The sequence below is a fragment of the Vombatus ursinus genome, unplaced genomic scaffold, assembly GCF_900497805.2.
Source record: "Vombatus ursinus unplaced genomic scaffold, bare-nosed wombat genome assembly UNPS02014798.1, whole genome shotgun sequence".
NCBI classification, from domain to species: Eukaryota; Metazoa; Chordata; class Mammalia; order Diprotodontia; family Vombatidae; genus Vombatus; species Vombatus ursinus.
Genome location: NW_020954576.1, coordinates 46278003 through 46295863, shown reverse-complemented (window position 1 = coordinate 46295863; position 17861 = coordinate 46278003). Strand labels below are relative to the sequence as shown.

At 39.8% G+C, this 17861-nt stretch overlaps 1 protein-coding gene across 1 annotated transcript; it reads left to right on the top strand.

The window, feature by feature from the left end:
• The first annotated feature begins 442 nt into the window (after positions 1-442).
• C4BPB (complement component 4 binding protein beta) lies at positions 443-15394 on the top strand. Its single transcript, XM_027871513.1, has 7 exons — positions 443-460; positions 719-812; positions 1368-1541; positions 5687-5869; positions 8030-8123; positions 13772-13895; positions 15208-15394. Exons 2-7 carry the CDS (start codon positions 746-748, stop codon positions 15367-15369), a joined length of 804 nt encoding a protein of 267 aa, XP_027727314.1. The 5' UTR covers positions 443-460; positions 719-745; the 3' UTR covers positions 15370-15394.
• Positions 15395-17861: the final 2467 nt, after the last annotated feature.

Sequence of the window (17861 nt, the reverse complement as noted above, 5' to 3'; positions counted from 1 at the left end):
AACCAGTAAGAATCAACAGGATGCAAAGATATGACCCTTTTCTGGGAGGTTGCAGATTCCCACCAAACTTAGGTCAGTCCCCTTGCTAAAGGATATGCTTCTCTCCAGTAGAGGGGGCAAGAATCCAGCCTTTCCAGAAGGCAGCGGTGTTTATGGTCTCAAGAAATGAACTCCCTGATAAAACTGGTGAAAGATCAGGAGGCAATATCTATAGGGTACCACTCAGGAAAGAGACAGAAGTAGCACACACTTAGCATCTCTACCCTTCCCTTTTTTGCCCTCTCATGTTAACTTCAGCTTCTTTAGTCCTGACCTTTCATCAGGCATGGGTAGAGCACAACTATTGGCAAATATTGACAGAGGTCAATAGCATGGCCCAAGGACTAGGTCTGTGAAATGAGGCTAAGCCTGGAGTACAAAGGTGATGGTCAACCATTGGTTTGGTATTCCCAGAAACCAGGTATTTCCAGAAACTAGGTTTTGTTTTTCCCCTCAGTGGACTTGGCTGCTTCATATTTTCCTTCATATTCCTTCGTATTTTTGCAAAGGCTACCTTTTGCTTCAGATCTTGGTTCTTGCATTTGCTCATTTTTCTTCTTAACAGGCCTCTTTCTTGGCATAAGTGATCTTTAGAGTTTTCTTCTAGTAGACCCAGGGGAAAACAGAGATCTGATCTTGTCCCTTATAGTAACAGAATATTTGTTTCTATTAAAAACAGGTGCCTTGGCTGGGATCCCAATCCTGAATGGACCAGATGAAGCCTTGGCTTGTGCCCTGCATTGTGATTGTGTGGCTGTTCCCTGCCTCAGTTGGTAAGTTTATTTCTCCTCAAGCTCTACTGATGGGACACCTTAGACTAGATTTGAGTATAGAAGGACCTGCCTTAGGCTGCTTGCCTTGCAACATCAGAACACCTAGAACTAGTACATTGTAGGAGTTTAGTAAATATTATATAGCACTATCTGAAGAGGCAATTCCAGATCATTTATCTGCCTTCCTTGAGACTGGGTGGGGGAGGGAAGGAAGGGAGCGGGATTGAAATGCTACCTTACAAATTCCTGGATGACCTGCTGATTTCAGCCAGGCTGAAAGTACCTTGATGCTGAGTTCAGTGAAAATATTGATGCTCTTTCAATAATCATGAAAGTAGAAGATTGCTCTGGATTTGAAGACCCATTATGGAAGAGAGGGCAGAGGGTAGAGGTGAAATAGATTGAATGGATGCAGGTATGAACCAGAATCTAAAACCTCAATCAAGGGGGAAGCTAGGCTGCAGAGGTATGTAAAAGCCCAAGAAGGGCATCTCTCTTTCTTGCGTCAGAAGAAAATGAATCTTGACTGATGCGTTTTCCCTTTCTCTCTCACAGATCATTGTCTCAATCCTCCTCCAGTCAACTATAGCATTCTTGTAGTAACAACTGCAGAGGAAAGGTTTCTGGTGACTTACATCTGTATCAGGGGCTACCACCTAGTAGGGAAGAAAGAGCTTTTCTGCAATAAAACCTCCTTGGAGTGGGACTCCCCAGCACCCACCTGTCGCTGTGAGTTTGCTTCTCCTGCTTCCATGCTTGGACTTATATGGAAAAGCTAACAGAGAAAACTAATCTGGCTAGAAGAGACCGTAAGAAATCATCTAGCACTGCTTTTAGACAAACAGTACCCAAACTATACAAGAAAAATGTTATATTTATATTTAATATACGAGGGCCTCTATTTTAAAAAATTTCTAGGGATGAAAATTCAGTTACTGGACACATAGCAGATAGTCAATAGCTATTCAGTGAATCAAATTAAGTATACCTTTTGATGATAAATTCTTTATTACATTGAACTGAATGTGCTTTTCTAATTGAAGCCCATTTCTTTTTTTGGTGGGTGGTTCATTGTAGAGATAATAAACAGTTATCCTTTGTCTTTTTTCCCCTTACCAACCAGTTATTTAATTAAGCACATAATATGTGCTAAGAATTGTGCTGAACCCTAAGGATACAAAGCCAAAAAATTTGCCCCTGCTTTCAAAGAAAACATTCTACTGGGTGGGGGAGGGGGCAGATACAAAGTGTTCACAGGTAAAGTAATACAAAGTATATACTACTTGAATAACAGCAATTTTGGTGGGGAAGGACTATTTGGTGGAGGGATCAAGAATGACCTTATGTTAGAGAGAGTACTTTAACTGAGCTTTGAAATGAACTAAGGAGTCTAAAAGTGGGAATGAGGAGGGAGAGCATTCCAGGTAGGGGGGAGGGTCTGTGCAAAGCTATGGAAATGAAAAATAAATGTTATGTATAAGAAACATCAGGGTAGGCCTGTTTGGCTGGAATGCAGCTGGTATGAAGGGGTCATATAATTAGCTTACAAAGATAGGCTAGAGGCAGATTATGAAGGGTTTTAAATGCCAAAAAGAGGACTTTTATGCTGAATTATACTTGTGCATGCTCTTAAATAGGAAACAGGCTATTTCATTACACATCTTCATAGATTTCTGGAAGAAGGCTCACCAGATCTCTATATGGGTTGATAAAGAGCAGGCAGAACATATTTCACACACACTAAGGACTGGCCCTTCATTGATGAGTCTTCCTTTCCTGATGTATTTGAGCCCATGGGCCATGGAAAGCCACTGGACCTCGTGGAGGCAGGACATGACATAATCAGGCCTCCACCTTAAGAACAAACCCTAACCCTAATTGCGCTCCCTGGTCACTGTGTGGAGGATGGATTGGGGGGGCAGGAGATTTGGGCAGGAGGACTAATTAGGAGGCTGTTGCTGTAGTCCAGGTGAGGGATGATGAAGCTCTGGTTGATGAAGGTTGGCACTCATATGAGTGGAAAGAAAGGGACAAATGTGAGAGATGTAACAGAGGCAGAATTAGCAAACTTGGCAGCTGATTGGTTATCAGGGGCGGAACAGGGTTGGAGAGAGTGAAGATTTGTGGATGTCTCCAAGATGACTGAAATGATGGTAGAACCCAAACTAGAGTAAACTTATTTAAATGATACCAACTCCATAAGAATCTAAGATCATAGATTTAAAGCTGGAAGAGGTCTTAGAAGTCTCCTTAAACCTTTCTTCCTTATGACCTAGTTTAGACCTCATAGTCATCTGTTACTCTTCCTGGCTCCCTCTCCAGTTTTTCTTTGTCTAGGTGAACACCCAAGGAGCTGTGATTTCATCAGGTTGGGGAACTCTTTTGACAAAGGCAGACTCAATGTAGATAGCATTCTTCAGTGACTTAGGAAATATATTTCAGGGAGTTGTCTAAAGCCCAATGAGGTTAAGTGACTTGTTTAGGCTCCCATAGCTAGTAAAGTGTCAAAGGCACATTTTGAACCTAGATCTTTCTGACTCCAAGCTCTATTACACCATACTGATTCTATGCCTATACAGATAACAAAAATAACAGAATGACAGAGCAGAACAATCACCAAACATGGAGTCACAAGCCCTGAGTTTGAGTCTTAGTTGTGACATATTACTAACTAGGTCAATAAGCATTTGTTAAACTCTTAGTGTGCTGGGCATAGAAAAAAAGAAGAAAAAAAAAACCCTAGTTCTTTCACCTCCCTCAAAGAGTCTACAATTAAACATATACATAGCAAATGAAAGGTAATCTGAAAGGGGAAGGCATTAGCAGCTGAGGGCCCTGGGACAACCCTCCTTTAGACAGTGGACTTTGAGCAGTCTTGAAGGTAGTCAAGAGACAGAGGTGAGGGGGTAGAGTATTCTAGACGTGGCAGATAGCCAGTGAGAGCACACAAATGGGAGACAGAGTGTTGTGTTCCAGGAACTGCACAGAGGTCAGTGACACTGGAGCATAAAGTGAGTGGAGGGAGTAAAGCATTAAAAAACTGGAAAAATCCAAATGGGCCAGGTTATGAAGGTTTTTAAATGCCAAAAAGAGGGCTTTAGATTTAATCCTGAGGGCAAGGAGTTGTTGCTGGAGCTTGCTGAGAAGGGAGTTGATATGGTAAGACCTATACTTTAGGAAAATCTTTTTGGCCGAAGAGTGGAGGATATATTGGTGTGGGGAAAGACTTGAGGGAGGGGAAGGCCTGAGGCAGGTCACTGCAGTAGTTCAGGTGCAAGGTGATGAAGGTCAGAACAAGAGGTCTGGCTATAGACAAAAAGGGACATTTGCAAGATATCCTGTGAAGGTAGAGGCAATAAGATTCAACAATAGGTGAGATGTGTGGAGTGAATGTAAGCAAGGAGTCAATAATGACACTAAGGTTGTGAGCCTGAGTGACAGTGAGTATGGTAGTGCCTTCATCAGTAATAGGGAAATACAGAGAGTAGAAGGTTTTGGGGGTAAGGCAACTAACATTTATTAATAATTTACTAAGTGTTTGGTACTATGCTAAGTACATACAACATAAGCAAAAAAAAAAAATTTCCTGCCCTCAAGGAGCTTACATTCTAATACGGAAAAAATAAAACACAAGAGGGAGCAGAAAGGTAGGGAGACAGGAAGTTACCTGTGTAGAGGTACCATGTCCAGGTGTAGAGAGTCCATAGAAGAACTGGGACGGGAATGAGGGATGACTGGCTTGAGCCCTTCCCCTAAATGGAAACCCAGAGAGGAAGTCACCACTGGGAGAAGAGTACTGGCAGAGTGGAGGAAGATGTTGTTGTTTGTCCATTGTTCTCAAAGAGGACCATGATGTTATGAAGGTGATGCCATGACTTGCAAGTGAATTGTATTTAAGTGAGGGAAGGTGGTGCAAAGTCACTAGCCTCACTTTCTCCTCTGGAGCCATCTGGGTCCAGTGGCCAGATACAGATCAGGACAACTGGAAATGGCCCCCAGAGTTAGAAATGGAGGAAGAAAGTAGCTAATTTTACATGGTAGCAAAGTGAAGAGAGTCAGATAATGAGTTGTTTTGAACATGTTGAGATGGAGGTGCCTATGTGACATTTAATTCTAGAGGTCTAAGAGCAACAAGTCACTAAATCTTTCCAAAGCTCAGTTTACACCTACTAGCTGGGTAACATTGAACAAATCATCTAACCTCTGATTACCACAGTTTCCTCATTGGTAAGATGGGAATCATGATAGCACCTACTTCCTAGGGTTGTTGTAAGGATCAAATGAAATGGTAATTCTAAAGTATTTAGCATAGTGTCTGGCACATAGTAGGTGCTATATAAATGTCAACTATTAGCTATTGTTATTTCTTTGTATGTATAATGGGGACATATTTACACTACTTCACAAGGTTGTTGTGAAGAGAAATTTTTTAGCTTTATAAACTGCTATATTAATGTTGTTATTATCATCATTAAAAACATAACCAGTCAACAGGACTCCAAAAGTATATCAGTGCAGACATAGCAAGATGCCAATTCTACTTTGGTCAGTGTTGAGATATTGGAAAATATTTTGTTCAATTTCTTTTAATTGTAGCTATAGTTACTAATTTATATTCACTGGGTGATCCACTAAGACTAGCAGGGCCTTTTCTCCCTTATTTTTGCAGAGCTAGACTTTCCTTCCTTCTACTTCTCTGCTGCTTACTTTTTGACCCTAGGTACATTCTTGCTCTTGTTCATACTGAACTTGAATAGCTATTCCCTATTGTTTTCCATCTTGCTCCCAAAGAGGCTAGATGCCTTGACCTTAGTCTCTTCTCTCCCTCCCCTTGGTATAACAATTTCACAGCCTTTGACTGTTTCCTTCTTTAGTGGGTCACTGTCCTAACCCTGTGTTGGTTAATGGTCAACTGAATTCCTCAAAGCTGGAGCCTGTTTCTGAGGAGGAAGTGGTCACCTTTAAATGTGATACTGACTACATCCTGAAGGGCAGTAATTGGAGCCAGTGCCAGAAGGACCACACCTGGATACCTCCCCTTCCCATCTGTATAACAGGTAAGTTCAAGAGAGTCAACACTGAGCCCTAATAACATGGCTATGGGATAGGGGTGTCTATCTGGGTATTCGCTAAGGATTGGATACCTGCCATGTGCCATGACACTCTCTTTTACCTTACATCTAGGAAGGTGAACAATGGTTGTCTAAGGAACTAAGCAGGCATTCAGTCTCAGAGTAATCAGAGAGAGTGTATGTGATAGAAAGTTTGCAAACAGGCTCTCTTGGCTGAGTTTCCATCCCTACTTCTCTTGGGTAACTTTCTACTACCCCAACACAGGGGCCAAGAAAATGGAAATTCTCCCCTCAAAGACTGTACCCCTTGGATTGGTAGCTTGTCTTTTCTCTAGGGGTGCCCCTTTCCCACATGTGCAATGTACTTACTACATACAATAGATACCCAGGCAGTATGTAGGAACAAACATTTTTTACTACAGTGTGAGAGCATCTCCGGGTACAAATAGTATTAATTCCAAGTCTTCTCAGTCCAACTAACTTGTGCCAGGCCCAAAGAATTACTCCACTTCTCTCAGACACTCAATTATCCATTCCCACTTTGGTCAACAACAGAAGCTGACTCTAACCTGAACACTTGAGGTCTTTTTCTTGTTAATTAACCCCATACCAAAGTGGAGTTCTTTTGCTCAGCTCTGTAGATCCATAGAGAAACAGGAGTCTTTTTGTCTGGGTCCCAACTCCTCCACCTCAGGTTCAGATCAGTCAGAATAACTCTCCTTTAAATGACCTGAACCCTGACTGAGTTAGGGACTCCTGACTTCTTACAGTAATGCCTTAGGGACCCCTGACTTTTTGCAGTAATGCCTTATCTTTTCCTTTATTTGGGAGTGCACATAACATACTGCTCACATCCCTTAGCTGAGTTTCTAAGCTTTTAAAACCTTACTGTATGTTTTGTTTTTATATCATCTTCACTTCCAAATATATTCCCTTCTTCTCAACTACTCGGCCATCCCCTGTTTAAAAAAAAATAGAAAATAGAGGGGGGAAATTAGTAAAACTAACCAACATATCCAACTAAGTCTGGCCATGTATTCGGTGTTATGCACCCGTTGTCTCACACGTCAGTAAAGAGGCAAGGAAGGGAGGCAGATGTATTTTTTTCATTTCTTCTTTGGGACTGAGCTTGGTTATTGTAATTACATGGCATTTAGCTTGTCGTTACTTCCATTTACACGGTTGTATCCCTTGTGTATATTGTTTTCCTGGTTCCTCTTTCTTTACATCTTAGCATCCATTCATAAGCTTTTTCTGTATTAATCCTTTTCTATGGAACAGAAATATACCAAAGTGAGAATGATAGAAGAGATAGGTTCTGCCCTCCTTTAAGCAGAAATGGATGACCACTTGCTGGGTATGTTACAGTTGGATTTCTTTCATGTATGGGTTGAATTGGATGGCCTTGAAGTATCTTCCAAAAATCAGATTCTGTGAATCTGCAATTCCATACGTTTCTGAATCACAATCTGCTTAGCCAACCTAGTCCCCAGTCAATGCTAAACCTCCAATTCTGACCAGTATATAGTCACAAGTTTTAAAACTCTGGAAATAGCCTCAGACATCATCTAGTTCACCTTCTCCCAGCACTCACCACTTTCACTTTTACAGATGAGGAAACTGAGGCTCAGGCTTTCTTAAGATCACATAGCTAATAAGTAACAGTCCCAGAACTATAGTCAAAATCTCCTGATTTCCAGTCTATCATTCTTTCCCCTATTTTGGAGTATTTCTCACCCCAAGTTCTTACCAGAACTTCTTCTTTCAAAGGATTGCATCTATCACAATCTCCTGTCCCAAGTGATTACTTCTGAAGTATATATGCTCAATAAATGTTTGATAATTGAATAAGTTAATGAATGAATAGCTATTAATTGCCTCTGTAATGGGTTTCTGCTTCCCTTCTGCTTGCACTAGCCAGGTTGGATACAGCTCCAAATCCACACAATGAGTTTTTGGGAAGGAGTTCTAATGCATAAAAAAACTGATTTTTGGATTAAAGGGGAGACAATAAAGAACACTTTTTTGCTCACAAATGAAGATTTAGGAAAGTGAGGGTGATGAAGCTGGGTAGCCCCTGTGCCTAGAACTACCTTTTATAGCTTGCTGTAATGTTTACTCTGGCGACCTTTTTTTTTCCCCAAGGACAATGCAAATCTCTCAAAAGGCCAAAGCATGGTCATTTTAAAGCAAGAGACTTCAATTCAGGGTCAAACATTACCTTCTACTGTGATGTCGGGTGAGTCAGACATCAGGATCCTATCCTATTATGGCCAATGATAACATTAATAAACTTTCATTTCTATAGTACTTAAGACTTTGTGGTTTGTTTGTTTTTTATAGAGATCTATCTTCATAACAATCTTGTGGATTAGGCAATATGAGTCCCATTACCCCCATTTTTACAAATGAGTAAACTGAGCCCTAGAAAAGTACTGTGACTTTCACAAGTTTGGTCACATGTCCCTTAAGTGTTAGAGCCAGAACTGGGATTCAGGTCTTCTCTTAACTCCTAAAGCAATTTGCTTTCCTCTATTCCATGCTGGTTCTCCCAGGAAACAGGAGCATCAGGTCCCCAAGCATTATTTATCTGTGTCCTGTCAAGATTCATCCACCTGGAATTTGTGAAGGGATGGCCCAAGGAGAAATATGAAGTCCATACATGGACTCATCTTTATCCCTTGGAACTCTTACTTTCTCTGTCTCAACTCTTTCTGCTCTTTTCCTGGCCCTAGAGCTGGTCTGGTCCATTTGCACCCCTCTTCATAGCTCTCTATACTTAGTGGAACAGCAATCTGATTATCTGTTCCAATTAAGATATGGAAAAAAATCTCACTCCCTCTAAATTCCACCCAGATAAACTCTTTATATATTTTAGTTAAATTTTATTTCTTAGTTAACAAGTTCAATTTTCTATTCCTCTCCCACCCTCTCCCAAACATTAAAAAACAAAATAAAGACCAAAAACCCTTGTAAGAAATATGCACAGTCAAATAAGACATTCCTATGCTAGCCATGCCAAAAACATGTCCCAACCTGTCCCTGAAACCATCACTTCTATATCAGGAGGTAGTGAACATACTTCATCATGAGTCCTCTGGAATCATGGCTGTTCATGGCATTGATCATAGTTCTTAAGCTTTTTAAAGCTGTTTATTTTTGCAGTGTTATTGTTATTATATAAATCATTTTCCTTGTTCTGCTCACTTCACTATGCATCGGTTTATACAAGTCTTCTGAGGTTTCTCTGAAACTTTTTCATAATTTCTTATGGCAAAATAGCATTCCATTTATTCACATGATTTGTTTAGCCATTACCCATTTGGTGGGCATTGTTCCTTTCTTTGTCACTACAAAAAGAGTTAATATAAATGTTTTTATACATGTGGGTTCTTTCCATTTTTCTCTAATGCATTTGGGGTTAAAGCCAAGTAGTGGTATCACTGGATTAATGGATATGTACATATAGTGTAATACTTTTGAGGGCATAGTTCCAAATTGTTTTCTAGAATGGTCAGGCCAATTCATAGCTTAATCAAGGATGGATCAATGTACCTATTTCCTCTATCCCCTCCAATATTTATCATTTTCCCTTTTTGTCAACCTTGCCAACCTGACAGACATGGTATAGAACCTCAGAGTTAATTTCATTTCCATTTCTTTGATTATTAGTGATTTGGAGCACTTTATAATATGACTATTGATAGCTTTGATTTCTTCCTTTGAGAATTGACTATTCATATCTTTGGACATTTCTCACTTGGGAAATGGCTCTTACTCTTATGAATTTGAATCAGTTCCTTGTAAATCTTGGAAATAAGACCCCTATCAATGAAACTTGCTGGAAAGATTTTTTGCCAAAGGTAAAAACCTGCTTCCTTTCTAATTTTAATTGCGTTGTATTTGTTTGTGCAAAAGCATTAAAATTTTATAAAATCAAAATTGTATATTTTATTTTCCATAATTCTCTGTATACCTTGCTGTGTCATGGATTTTCCCCTATCCATGGATCTGAAAGGTAATGTCTTTCCTGCTCCTCTAAATTGTTTGTGACATCACTCTTTATGTCTGAGTCTAGTATCCATTTCGACCTTAGGATCTATCATGTGAGATATAGTTCTATGTCTAGTTTCTGCCTGACTGCTTTCTAGTTTTTCCTTAAGTTTTTGTCTAATAGGAAGTTCTTATTAGTTCAATAGTTCAGGTCTTGGAATTTATCAAACATGAGCTACTAAGTTCATTTGCTACTTTGTTCCACCTATCACCTTTTCTTTTTCTTAACCATTTCCAAATCATAAAACTTTTTAAACAGTGTTTTATTAAGAGGTAAGGGTGGGGCAGTTGGGTGGCACAGTGGATAGAGCACCAGCCCTGAAGTCAGGAGAACCTGAGTTCAAATCCGGCCTCAGACTGAACACTTGACACTTACTAGCTGTGTGACCTTGGGCAAGTCATTTAACCTTAATTGCCTAAAAAAAAAAGGTAAGGGAAGATAAAAAAAGAAGTTATATATCAAAGAACACAGACAAGTTTAGGGAGAGGTTTATAATCTTCATTGTGTTCATATTTCTGATTGGCTGGTATAGCTTACCAATGACCTAGGCACTGGTTCCTCCCTCTTGTCTCAATGATGTCTTCTGAGGGCCATGGGCTTGGAGTCAAGAGACTTGGTTTCAAATCCTTCCTCCATCATTTACTAGCTGTGTGACAATTGGATAAGTCACCTAATCAATCGGTCATCAAGTATTTACTAATTACCTACTATATATCAGAAAAAAATATGCTGGGTTATTTTGAAGGTTGGAAGGGATTTCAGAGGTCAATTAATTCTGTTACCCATACACAAAAAGAATTCCTTCTATAACATAGATGACTATGGTCATCCAGACTCTGCCTGAAGACCTCCAAGGGGAAAATGACTACCTCTCAAAAGGTAGCTAGGTGGTGCAGTGGATGGAGTGATAGACTTGGAGGCAGGAAGAGTTCAAATCTGGCCTCAGACACTTACTAGCTGTGTGACCCTGGGCAAGTCACTTCACCCTGTTTGCCTCAGTTCTCTCATCTGTAAAATGAGCTGGAGAAGGAAATGACAAACCAGCCCAGCATTTTTGTTAAGAAAACCCCAAATGGGGTCACGAAGAGTTAGACACAACCGAAATGACTGAACAACAACAAATTAGCCATTAGGGATAAAGACTATGAAAAAATACAAAGAATAAAATAAGCCTTTCTCTTACATTCCAATGTAAGAGGGCTTACATTCTAGTAGAGGAGATAAATACAAACAAAACTTACACAGCATAAATACAAAGATAATAAAAAAATAAACATCAACAAAGTTGTTAAATATAAGGTCTTTTGGGAAGGCACTAGTAGTTGTGGGGATCAGGAAAGGCTTCTTACAGGAGGTGATGTCTGAGCTCCATGTTGAAGGAAGAGAGGCTCTGGGAGGGGGAGGGAGTGCATTCCAGGCATGGTGGACAGCCAGTGCAAAGGATGGAGATGGAGTGTTGTGTTCCAGGAACACAGAGAAGGCTGTTTTGGCTGGATCAGAGTGTAGGAGAAAGAGTAATGTCCAACGAGACTGGAAAGAAAGTTCGGGGCCAGATTGTGAAGGGCGTTACAAGGTAAACAGAAGAATGTATATTTTATCCTAGAGACAATAGGAAGCAAATGTAGTTGATTAAGTAGGAGATTACATGGTGAGATGTGTATTTAAGGAAAATTGCCTTTTAAAAAAGTTTAGCATTGATATTTGGTTATTTAGTATAAAAGATATATGAACACTTTAACAAATACAACTTTTACAAATCCATTTTGAAAAATATATGCTAGCTGTTTATTTTGGTTTTGTACTTTTAATTGCTTCATCCATCAGTTTCTTTATGACTTTGTGTATCATAACTGCCAAACTCATACAGTCCTGAAGTTTAGGAACAGTGTAGGGGATGGGCTAGAGCTGGGAGTCACTGAAGGCAGGGACACCAATTAAGAAGCTATTGGTAGGGAGCTAGGTGGTGCAGTGGATAGAGCACCAGTCCTGGAGTCAGAAGAATCTGAATTCAAATCTGACCCCCAACACTTACTAGTTGTGTGACCTTGGGCAAGTCACTTAATGTTGATTGCCTCCAAATAAATCTTTTTTTTTTTTTAAAGAGGCTATTGCAATAACCTAAGCAAAGGGTGATGTGGGTGTGAACTAAAGTATATGGAGGGAAGGGGTTAGATGCAAGAGAAGCTGTTGGAGCAGAGAAACAGAAAGATTTGTCAATTGATTGGCTATCTGGAGTGAAAGAGAGTGAGGGGTCAAGGATGTTGCCCAAGTATTGAGCCCGGGAGACTACAAGGATAGGAATACAGTTTCAGTTTCATTATCTGTAAAATGGGTATAGTGACACCTCTAGTCCAAGGGATCTGATCTTTTCTTTGTGTCCTAGACCCTGTTGGTAGTTTGGTGTAGCCCATGGAGCCTTTTTCAGAATAATGTTTTTAAATGCATTAAATCAAATGTATAGGATTCCAAAGGAAACCAACTGTATCGAAATAAAGTTATCTAAATTTTTTTTAAAAACAAGTTCATGAAAAAAAACAAACAAACCAAAAAACAAGTTCATGAACCTCAGATGAAGATCTAGTACCTTCCTCATAGTGTTGTTGTGTGGCCTAAATTTGATATATTTGTGTGAAGCACTTTCTAAGCCTTCAGGTGCTATATAAAGGTCAGCTATTTGAAGAGTGGGCTCCATCTTACCCTTGAATCGGATTGCATTAGATCAGCTCCATTCAGGAACCAGAAGCAGATTTCTTCTCTCTTCCTGTTTCTTTTCTTTTTTTTTTTTTCAGGCAGTTGGGTTAAGTAACTTGCCCAGGGTCACACAGCCAGTAAGTGTGTCAAGTGTTTGGTCTGAGGCCGGATTTGAACTCAGGTCCTCCTGACTTCAGGGCTGGTGCTCTATCCACTGCGCCTCCCAGCTGCCCCCTCTCTTCCTATTTCAAAGGGCCCCTTTGGGGCTCCATTAAGTTCTCATTTCTTGACTAAGGAAACTACTAGATCCTATTTTATTTCCAGAGGAGAGATGACAATTATGTCTTGAGTAACTTCACTGACTGCTCAAGCCTATCCTAGCAGCTGAATAGCTTTCTGAGACCTGTAATTCCAGTGCCTTAGGCCAAGGATCTCTTCTAAATGCCTTAAATATGCATTAAATATAATACAGAGGAGAGACAGCCAGGTGGTGCTGGGCCTGGAGTTGGGAAGACCTGGGTTCAGGTTATGCCAAATTTTTGACTTGGGTTTAAATTTTCATTTGAAAATTCCCCCAAAATAACCCCTAGCTCTATGGAAGGAGAAAGGGGTTCCATATGCACATGAATAGTTATAAAAGTTCTATTTTTGGTGGCCAAGAATTGGAAACTGAGGAAATTCCAATGAACTGGGTAATGGATGAGCAAGTTATGATATGTGAATGTGATGGAATACTACTGTGCTGTAAGGAATGATGAAGGGGATGGTTTCAGAAACACCTGGAAAGACCTGTATGAACTGATGCAAAATGAGCATAATTAGGAGAACAAGCTAAACAGTAACAGCAACATTGTAAAACTGAGCAAGTCCTTAACCTCGGTTTTCTTAACTGTAAAATGGGGATAATAACACCTACTTCCCAGGGTTGTTGTGAAGATCAAATGAGATAGTATTTGTAAAGTGTTTTGTCCAGTACCTAGCACACAGTTGGTGCTATATCAATGCTTATTCCTTCCAGAAAACCATCTACAATTGTGTATGTGGGGTACAGGGGGACCTCCTGCAGACCTTACTCTGTACCCCAAAGGATGCAGAGGCCCCCACTGTCACTAAGTGTGGCTGTCATTTCATTTTTGGTCCAGGTACCAGTTAATAGGGGCCCAGAGTCTGCAGTGCATGGATGGGAAATGGAGTGATGAACCCCCCATTTGCGAAGAGATCTCAGAAGCCACCACAGAGGCTCCAGTGGAAGCTGAGAAGGAGTCAGTAAGTAACAGCTCAGCCTCGTTGTCTTTGGGCATAGTGGTGCTTGTGGATACACGGACTCGAACATAGAGCAATCCCTGCAACCCGGGGTTTCTAGGTCTCCCTTTTCATGAGTATCCCCACCACCAAGGCAGAACAAGATGTACGCTGGTGCTTTTATGGCAATTAGGGTTTGGGATGTTGTGGTTTTTCCATCCCTAAGTGCAAAGCCATGAGACCAAATTTGGAATGAAAACCTAACTTCCCATGGGTACTGTGAAGTTTCCTTTTATCTAAAAAAGCCTAGCGTTTCTTGCTTCTGAGGTGTTTCTGTTCTTCCTGGCACTTCCGAGGACATTTCCACCATCCTAATATATGTGGGCATTGCTGTCACTAACACGAAACTTGTAAATCCCCTTCAAGCTTACAGTCTAAGTGATACCACAGATAGACTGATCATAAGATCATAGAATTAGAGCTGGAAGGGACATTAGAGGTCATCTCTTCCAACTCCATCACTTTACATGTGAGTAAACTAAGGCCCAGAGAAATCCAAGGTCTTCCTAAGGTCACACAGGCAATAAGTGGCAGGATTCAAACCTAGGTCTTCTGACCCCAAATTTTACACTCTTTCCACCATACTCCACTTCCACAAAGACATCTGGACAGTGCAGGAACTCTGAATGAAAGGCATTTTGTTTTCATGGAGACTTCAGCTAATTTCAGTTAATTTTTTTTTTTAATGACCAGAGCAATTTCCCTTATAGATTTTCTTCTTACTTGTCTGAGGAAGTCACTCCTCCTGCCTGAGCAAGCCCCTTCTCTTTGGGTTGCATTTTCCCCACCTAAAATAAAAGGATTGGATTTGGTGCTCTCCAAGGTTCCTTACAGCTCTCTTATTATGTGACAATAACGACAATCCCTTTGAGAGCTCCTGAACTTCTGAGTCCTCATTCAAGGGGGTTCTCATTCACTAGTCATTGTGTTATTGTTGTCCAGTTGTTTTTTTCAGTCATGCCTGACTCTTCATAATCCCATTTAGGGTTTTTTTGGCCAAGATACTGGAGTGATTTACCATTTCCTTCTCTGGCTCATTTTACAGCTGAGGAAACTGAGGCAAATAGGATGAAGTGACTTGCCCAGGGTCACACAGCTAGTAAGTGTCTGAGGCTAGATTAGAAATCCTGAAGATGAGTCTTCCTGACTCCAGGTCTGGCACTCTATCCACTGCCCCACCTACCTATCCTAGTGATTAACTGTTCCATTTGAGTGATGAGCCCCACTATCTTCCCAGCATTGTAATATTGCCTTCTTTCCTAACTGTACATTTCAGGAAAGGAACAACATTTGTGAAACTGTACAAAGGTTGATGCGGTGTCAAAAAGAAAGAGGAAAGACATTAGAGGAACTGAAATACTCCTTGGAAATCAAGAAACTCAAGCTGGAAGAAATAAAAACTATCATGAGCACGGAAATAAAGGCAGGAAGCTTTTGAATAAACTTTCTTTTTGATTCTGAAATTCATTTACAATTTATCTGACCTTTGTGTGTGTGTGTATGTGTTTGTGTGTGTGTTTGTGTGTGTGTGTGTGAGCATTATTATTATTTTTTAAAAGCATAGAGACTTTCATTTCCCAACTGATAAATGGTCAAAGGACATGAACAGGCATTTCTTTTTAGACAAAGAAATCAAAGCTATCTATAGTCACAGGAAAAAATGCTCTAAGTCACTATTGATTTGAGAAATGCAAATGAAAACAACTTTGAGGTACCACTCACACCTATCAGATTGGCTAATATGACAGAAAAGGAAAATGACAAACGTGGGAGGTGATATGGGAAAATTTGGACACTAATCCACTATTGGTGGAGCTGTGAACTGATCCAACCATTCTAGAGAACAATTTGGAACTATGCCCAAAGGGCTATAAAACTGTGCATATCCTTTGATCCAGCAATACCACTACTAGGTCTGTATACCAAAAAAAATTTTTGAAAAGGAAAATAATCTGTATGTACAAAAATATTTGTAGTAGTTCTTTTTGTGGTGGCAAAGAATTGGAAATTGAGGAGATGACTATCAATTGGGGAATGGCTGAACAAGTTGTGGCATATGATTGTGCTATAAGAAATGACAAGCAGGATGCTTTCAGAAAAACCTAGAAAGATTTACATGAATTGACGCAAAGTGAAGTGAGCAGAATCAGAAGAACATTGTACACAGTAACAGCAATATTGTAATGGTAATCAACTGTGAATGACTTAGCTATTCTCAGCAATATAATGATCCAAGACAGTTCTGAAGGACTCATGTTGAAAAATGCTATCCACCTCCAAAGAAAGAATGGATGGAGTCTGAGTGAAGATTGAAGCATACTTTTTTTTAACATTCTTAATTTTTCTTGGTGGGTTTTCTTTTTTATGGGGAGGGAAGAATCTGTGTTTTCTTTCATAACATGATTAATATGGAAATATGTTTTGCAGGACTGCAAATGTAGAACCTATATCAAATTGCTTGCCTTCTCAATGAGGGAGGATGGAGAGAAGGTTAGGTGGGAGAGAATTTGGAACTCAGAATTTTAAAAAAGAACGCTAAAGATTATTTTTACATGTAATTGGAAAAAAATTAAAGATCAGTTTTTTTAAAAGCACAGACTTTTGATTCTTTTTTTTCAGTTCCAAAATCTCTTTCTTCCCTTCCCCCTTCCCATCTGAGAAAGCAAGAAAAACAAAACTCATTACAAATATGAAGTCATGCAAAACATATTTTCACATTAGCAATGTTCAAAAAAATAAAAAGAAAGAAAAGGAAAGAGAAAAATATTCTTCTGCATTCTGAGTCCAACAGTTTTCTATTTAGAGATAGATAGCATGTTTCATCATGAGCTCTTTGGAATTGTGGTTGGTTGTTTTGTTGATCAGTTACTAAATCTTTCAAAGTTGATTATCTTTACAATATTGCTGTTACTGTTTAGATCGTTCTCCTGGTTTCACTTTGCATCAGTTCATACAGGTCTTTCCAGGTTTTTCTGAAGCCATCCCCTTCATCATTCCTTACGGCACAGTAGTATTCCATCACATTCATATACCATAACTTGCTCAGCCATTACCCAGGTGATTGGCAACTCCTCAGTTTCCAATTCTTGGCCACCAGGAAAAGAGCTTCTATAACTATTCTTGTGCATATGGAACCCCTTTCTTCTTCTGTAGAGCTAGGGGTACCTTTTGTGGGGTTTTTGAATGAAAACTTAAACTCAATTGATATACATATTTTCTTTTGTTTTTTTTTTCCCCCAACAGACTGTACAAGTAGAGGATAGGATGGTAGCATCACATGCCATTCCATTCCACATGAAGATAGACTTTAGTGGATTATAATTTCATGTTGAGCGAATAGTATGAAATGGAGCCAAGACAGCTAATGCAACCTTGGTATTTTGGCCAGTGTTGTTGGAGGTGCCATTTCCCAAAATAAGGAGGTGATAATCCTGGTAACCTTCCCTGATCACTCTCCATATGAAGTATTTTGTTCAGTTCTGGAGATTTCATTTTAATAAGGACATTGACAAGATGGAGCCCATCCAGAGAGGTATGATGAGAGAGCTGGAGACCATATTTACAAAAACTGGTTGAAAGTCTTGTGGGTGTTTATCCTGGAGAAAAGATTTAGGGGAAGCATGATAACTATCTTCAAGTGTGTGAAGGGTTGTCATGGAAAAAGGATTAGCCTTGTTCCACTTTGCTATATAAAGCAAGACCAGGAACAATGGGTAGAAGTTGTAGAGAGGAAGATTTCAGTTCAATGAAAGGATAATAAAACTGATAATGATAATAATAATTAATAATTAGCAATTATTCATGACTTTAAGATTTGCAAAGCCATTTACTGTTCCTAAAGTGCAGATCCAACCACGTCACCTCCCCTACTCAATAAACTCCAGTGGCTCCCTATTGTTTCCTGGATCAAGTACAAAAAGCTTTGTTTGA

What these genes read in the sequence shown, in the direction of transcription:
- C4BPB (XM_027871513.1), top strand. Translation starts at nt 746, where the DNA reads ATGGACCAGATGAAGCCTTGGCTTGTGCCCTGCATTGTGATTGTGTGG. An exon ending in GCTGTTCCCTGCCTCAGTTG is followed by an intron (nt 813 to 1,367) that starts GTAAGTTTATTT and finishes TCTCTCTCACAG; the next exon opens with ATCATTGTCTCAATCCTCCT. An exon ending in TGGAAGCTGAGAAGGAGTCA is followed by an intron (nt 13,896 to 15,207) that starts GTAAGTAACAGC and finishes TGTACATTTCAG; the next exon opens with GAAAGGAACAACATTTGTGA.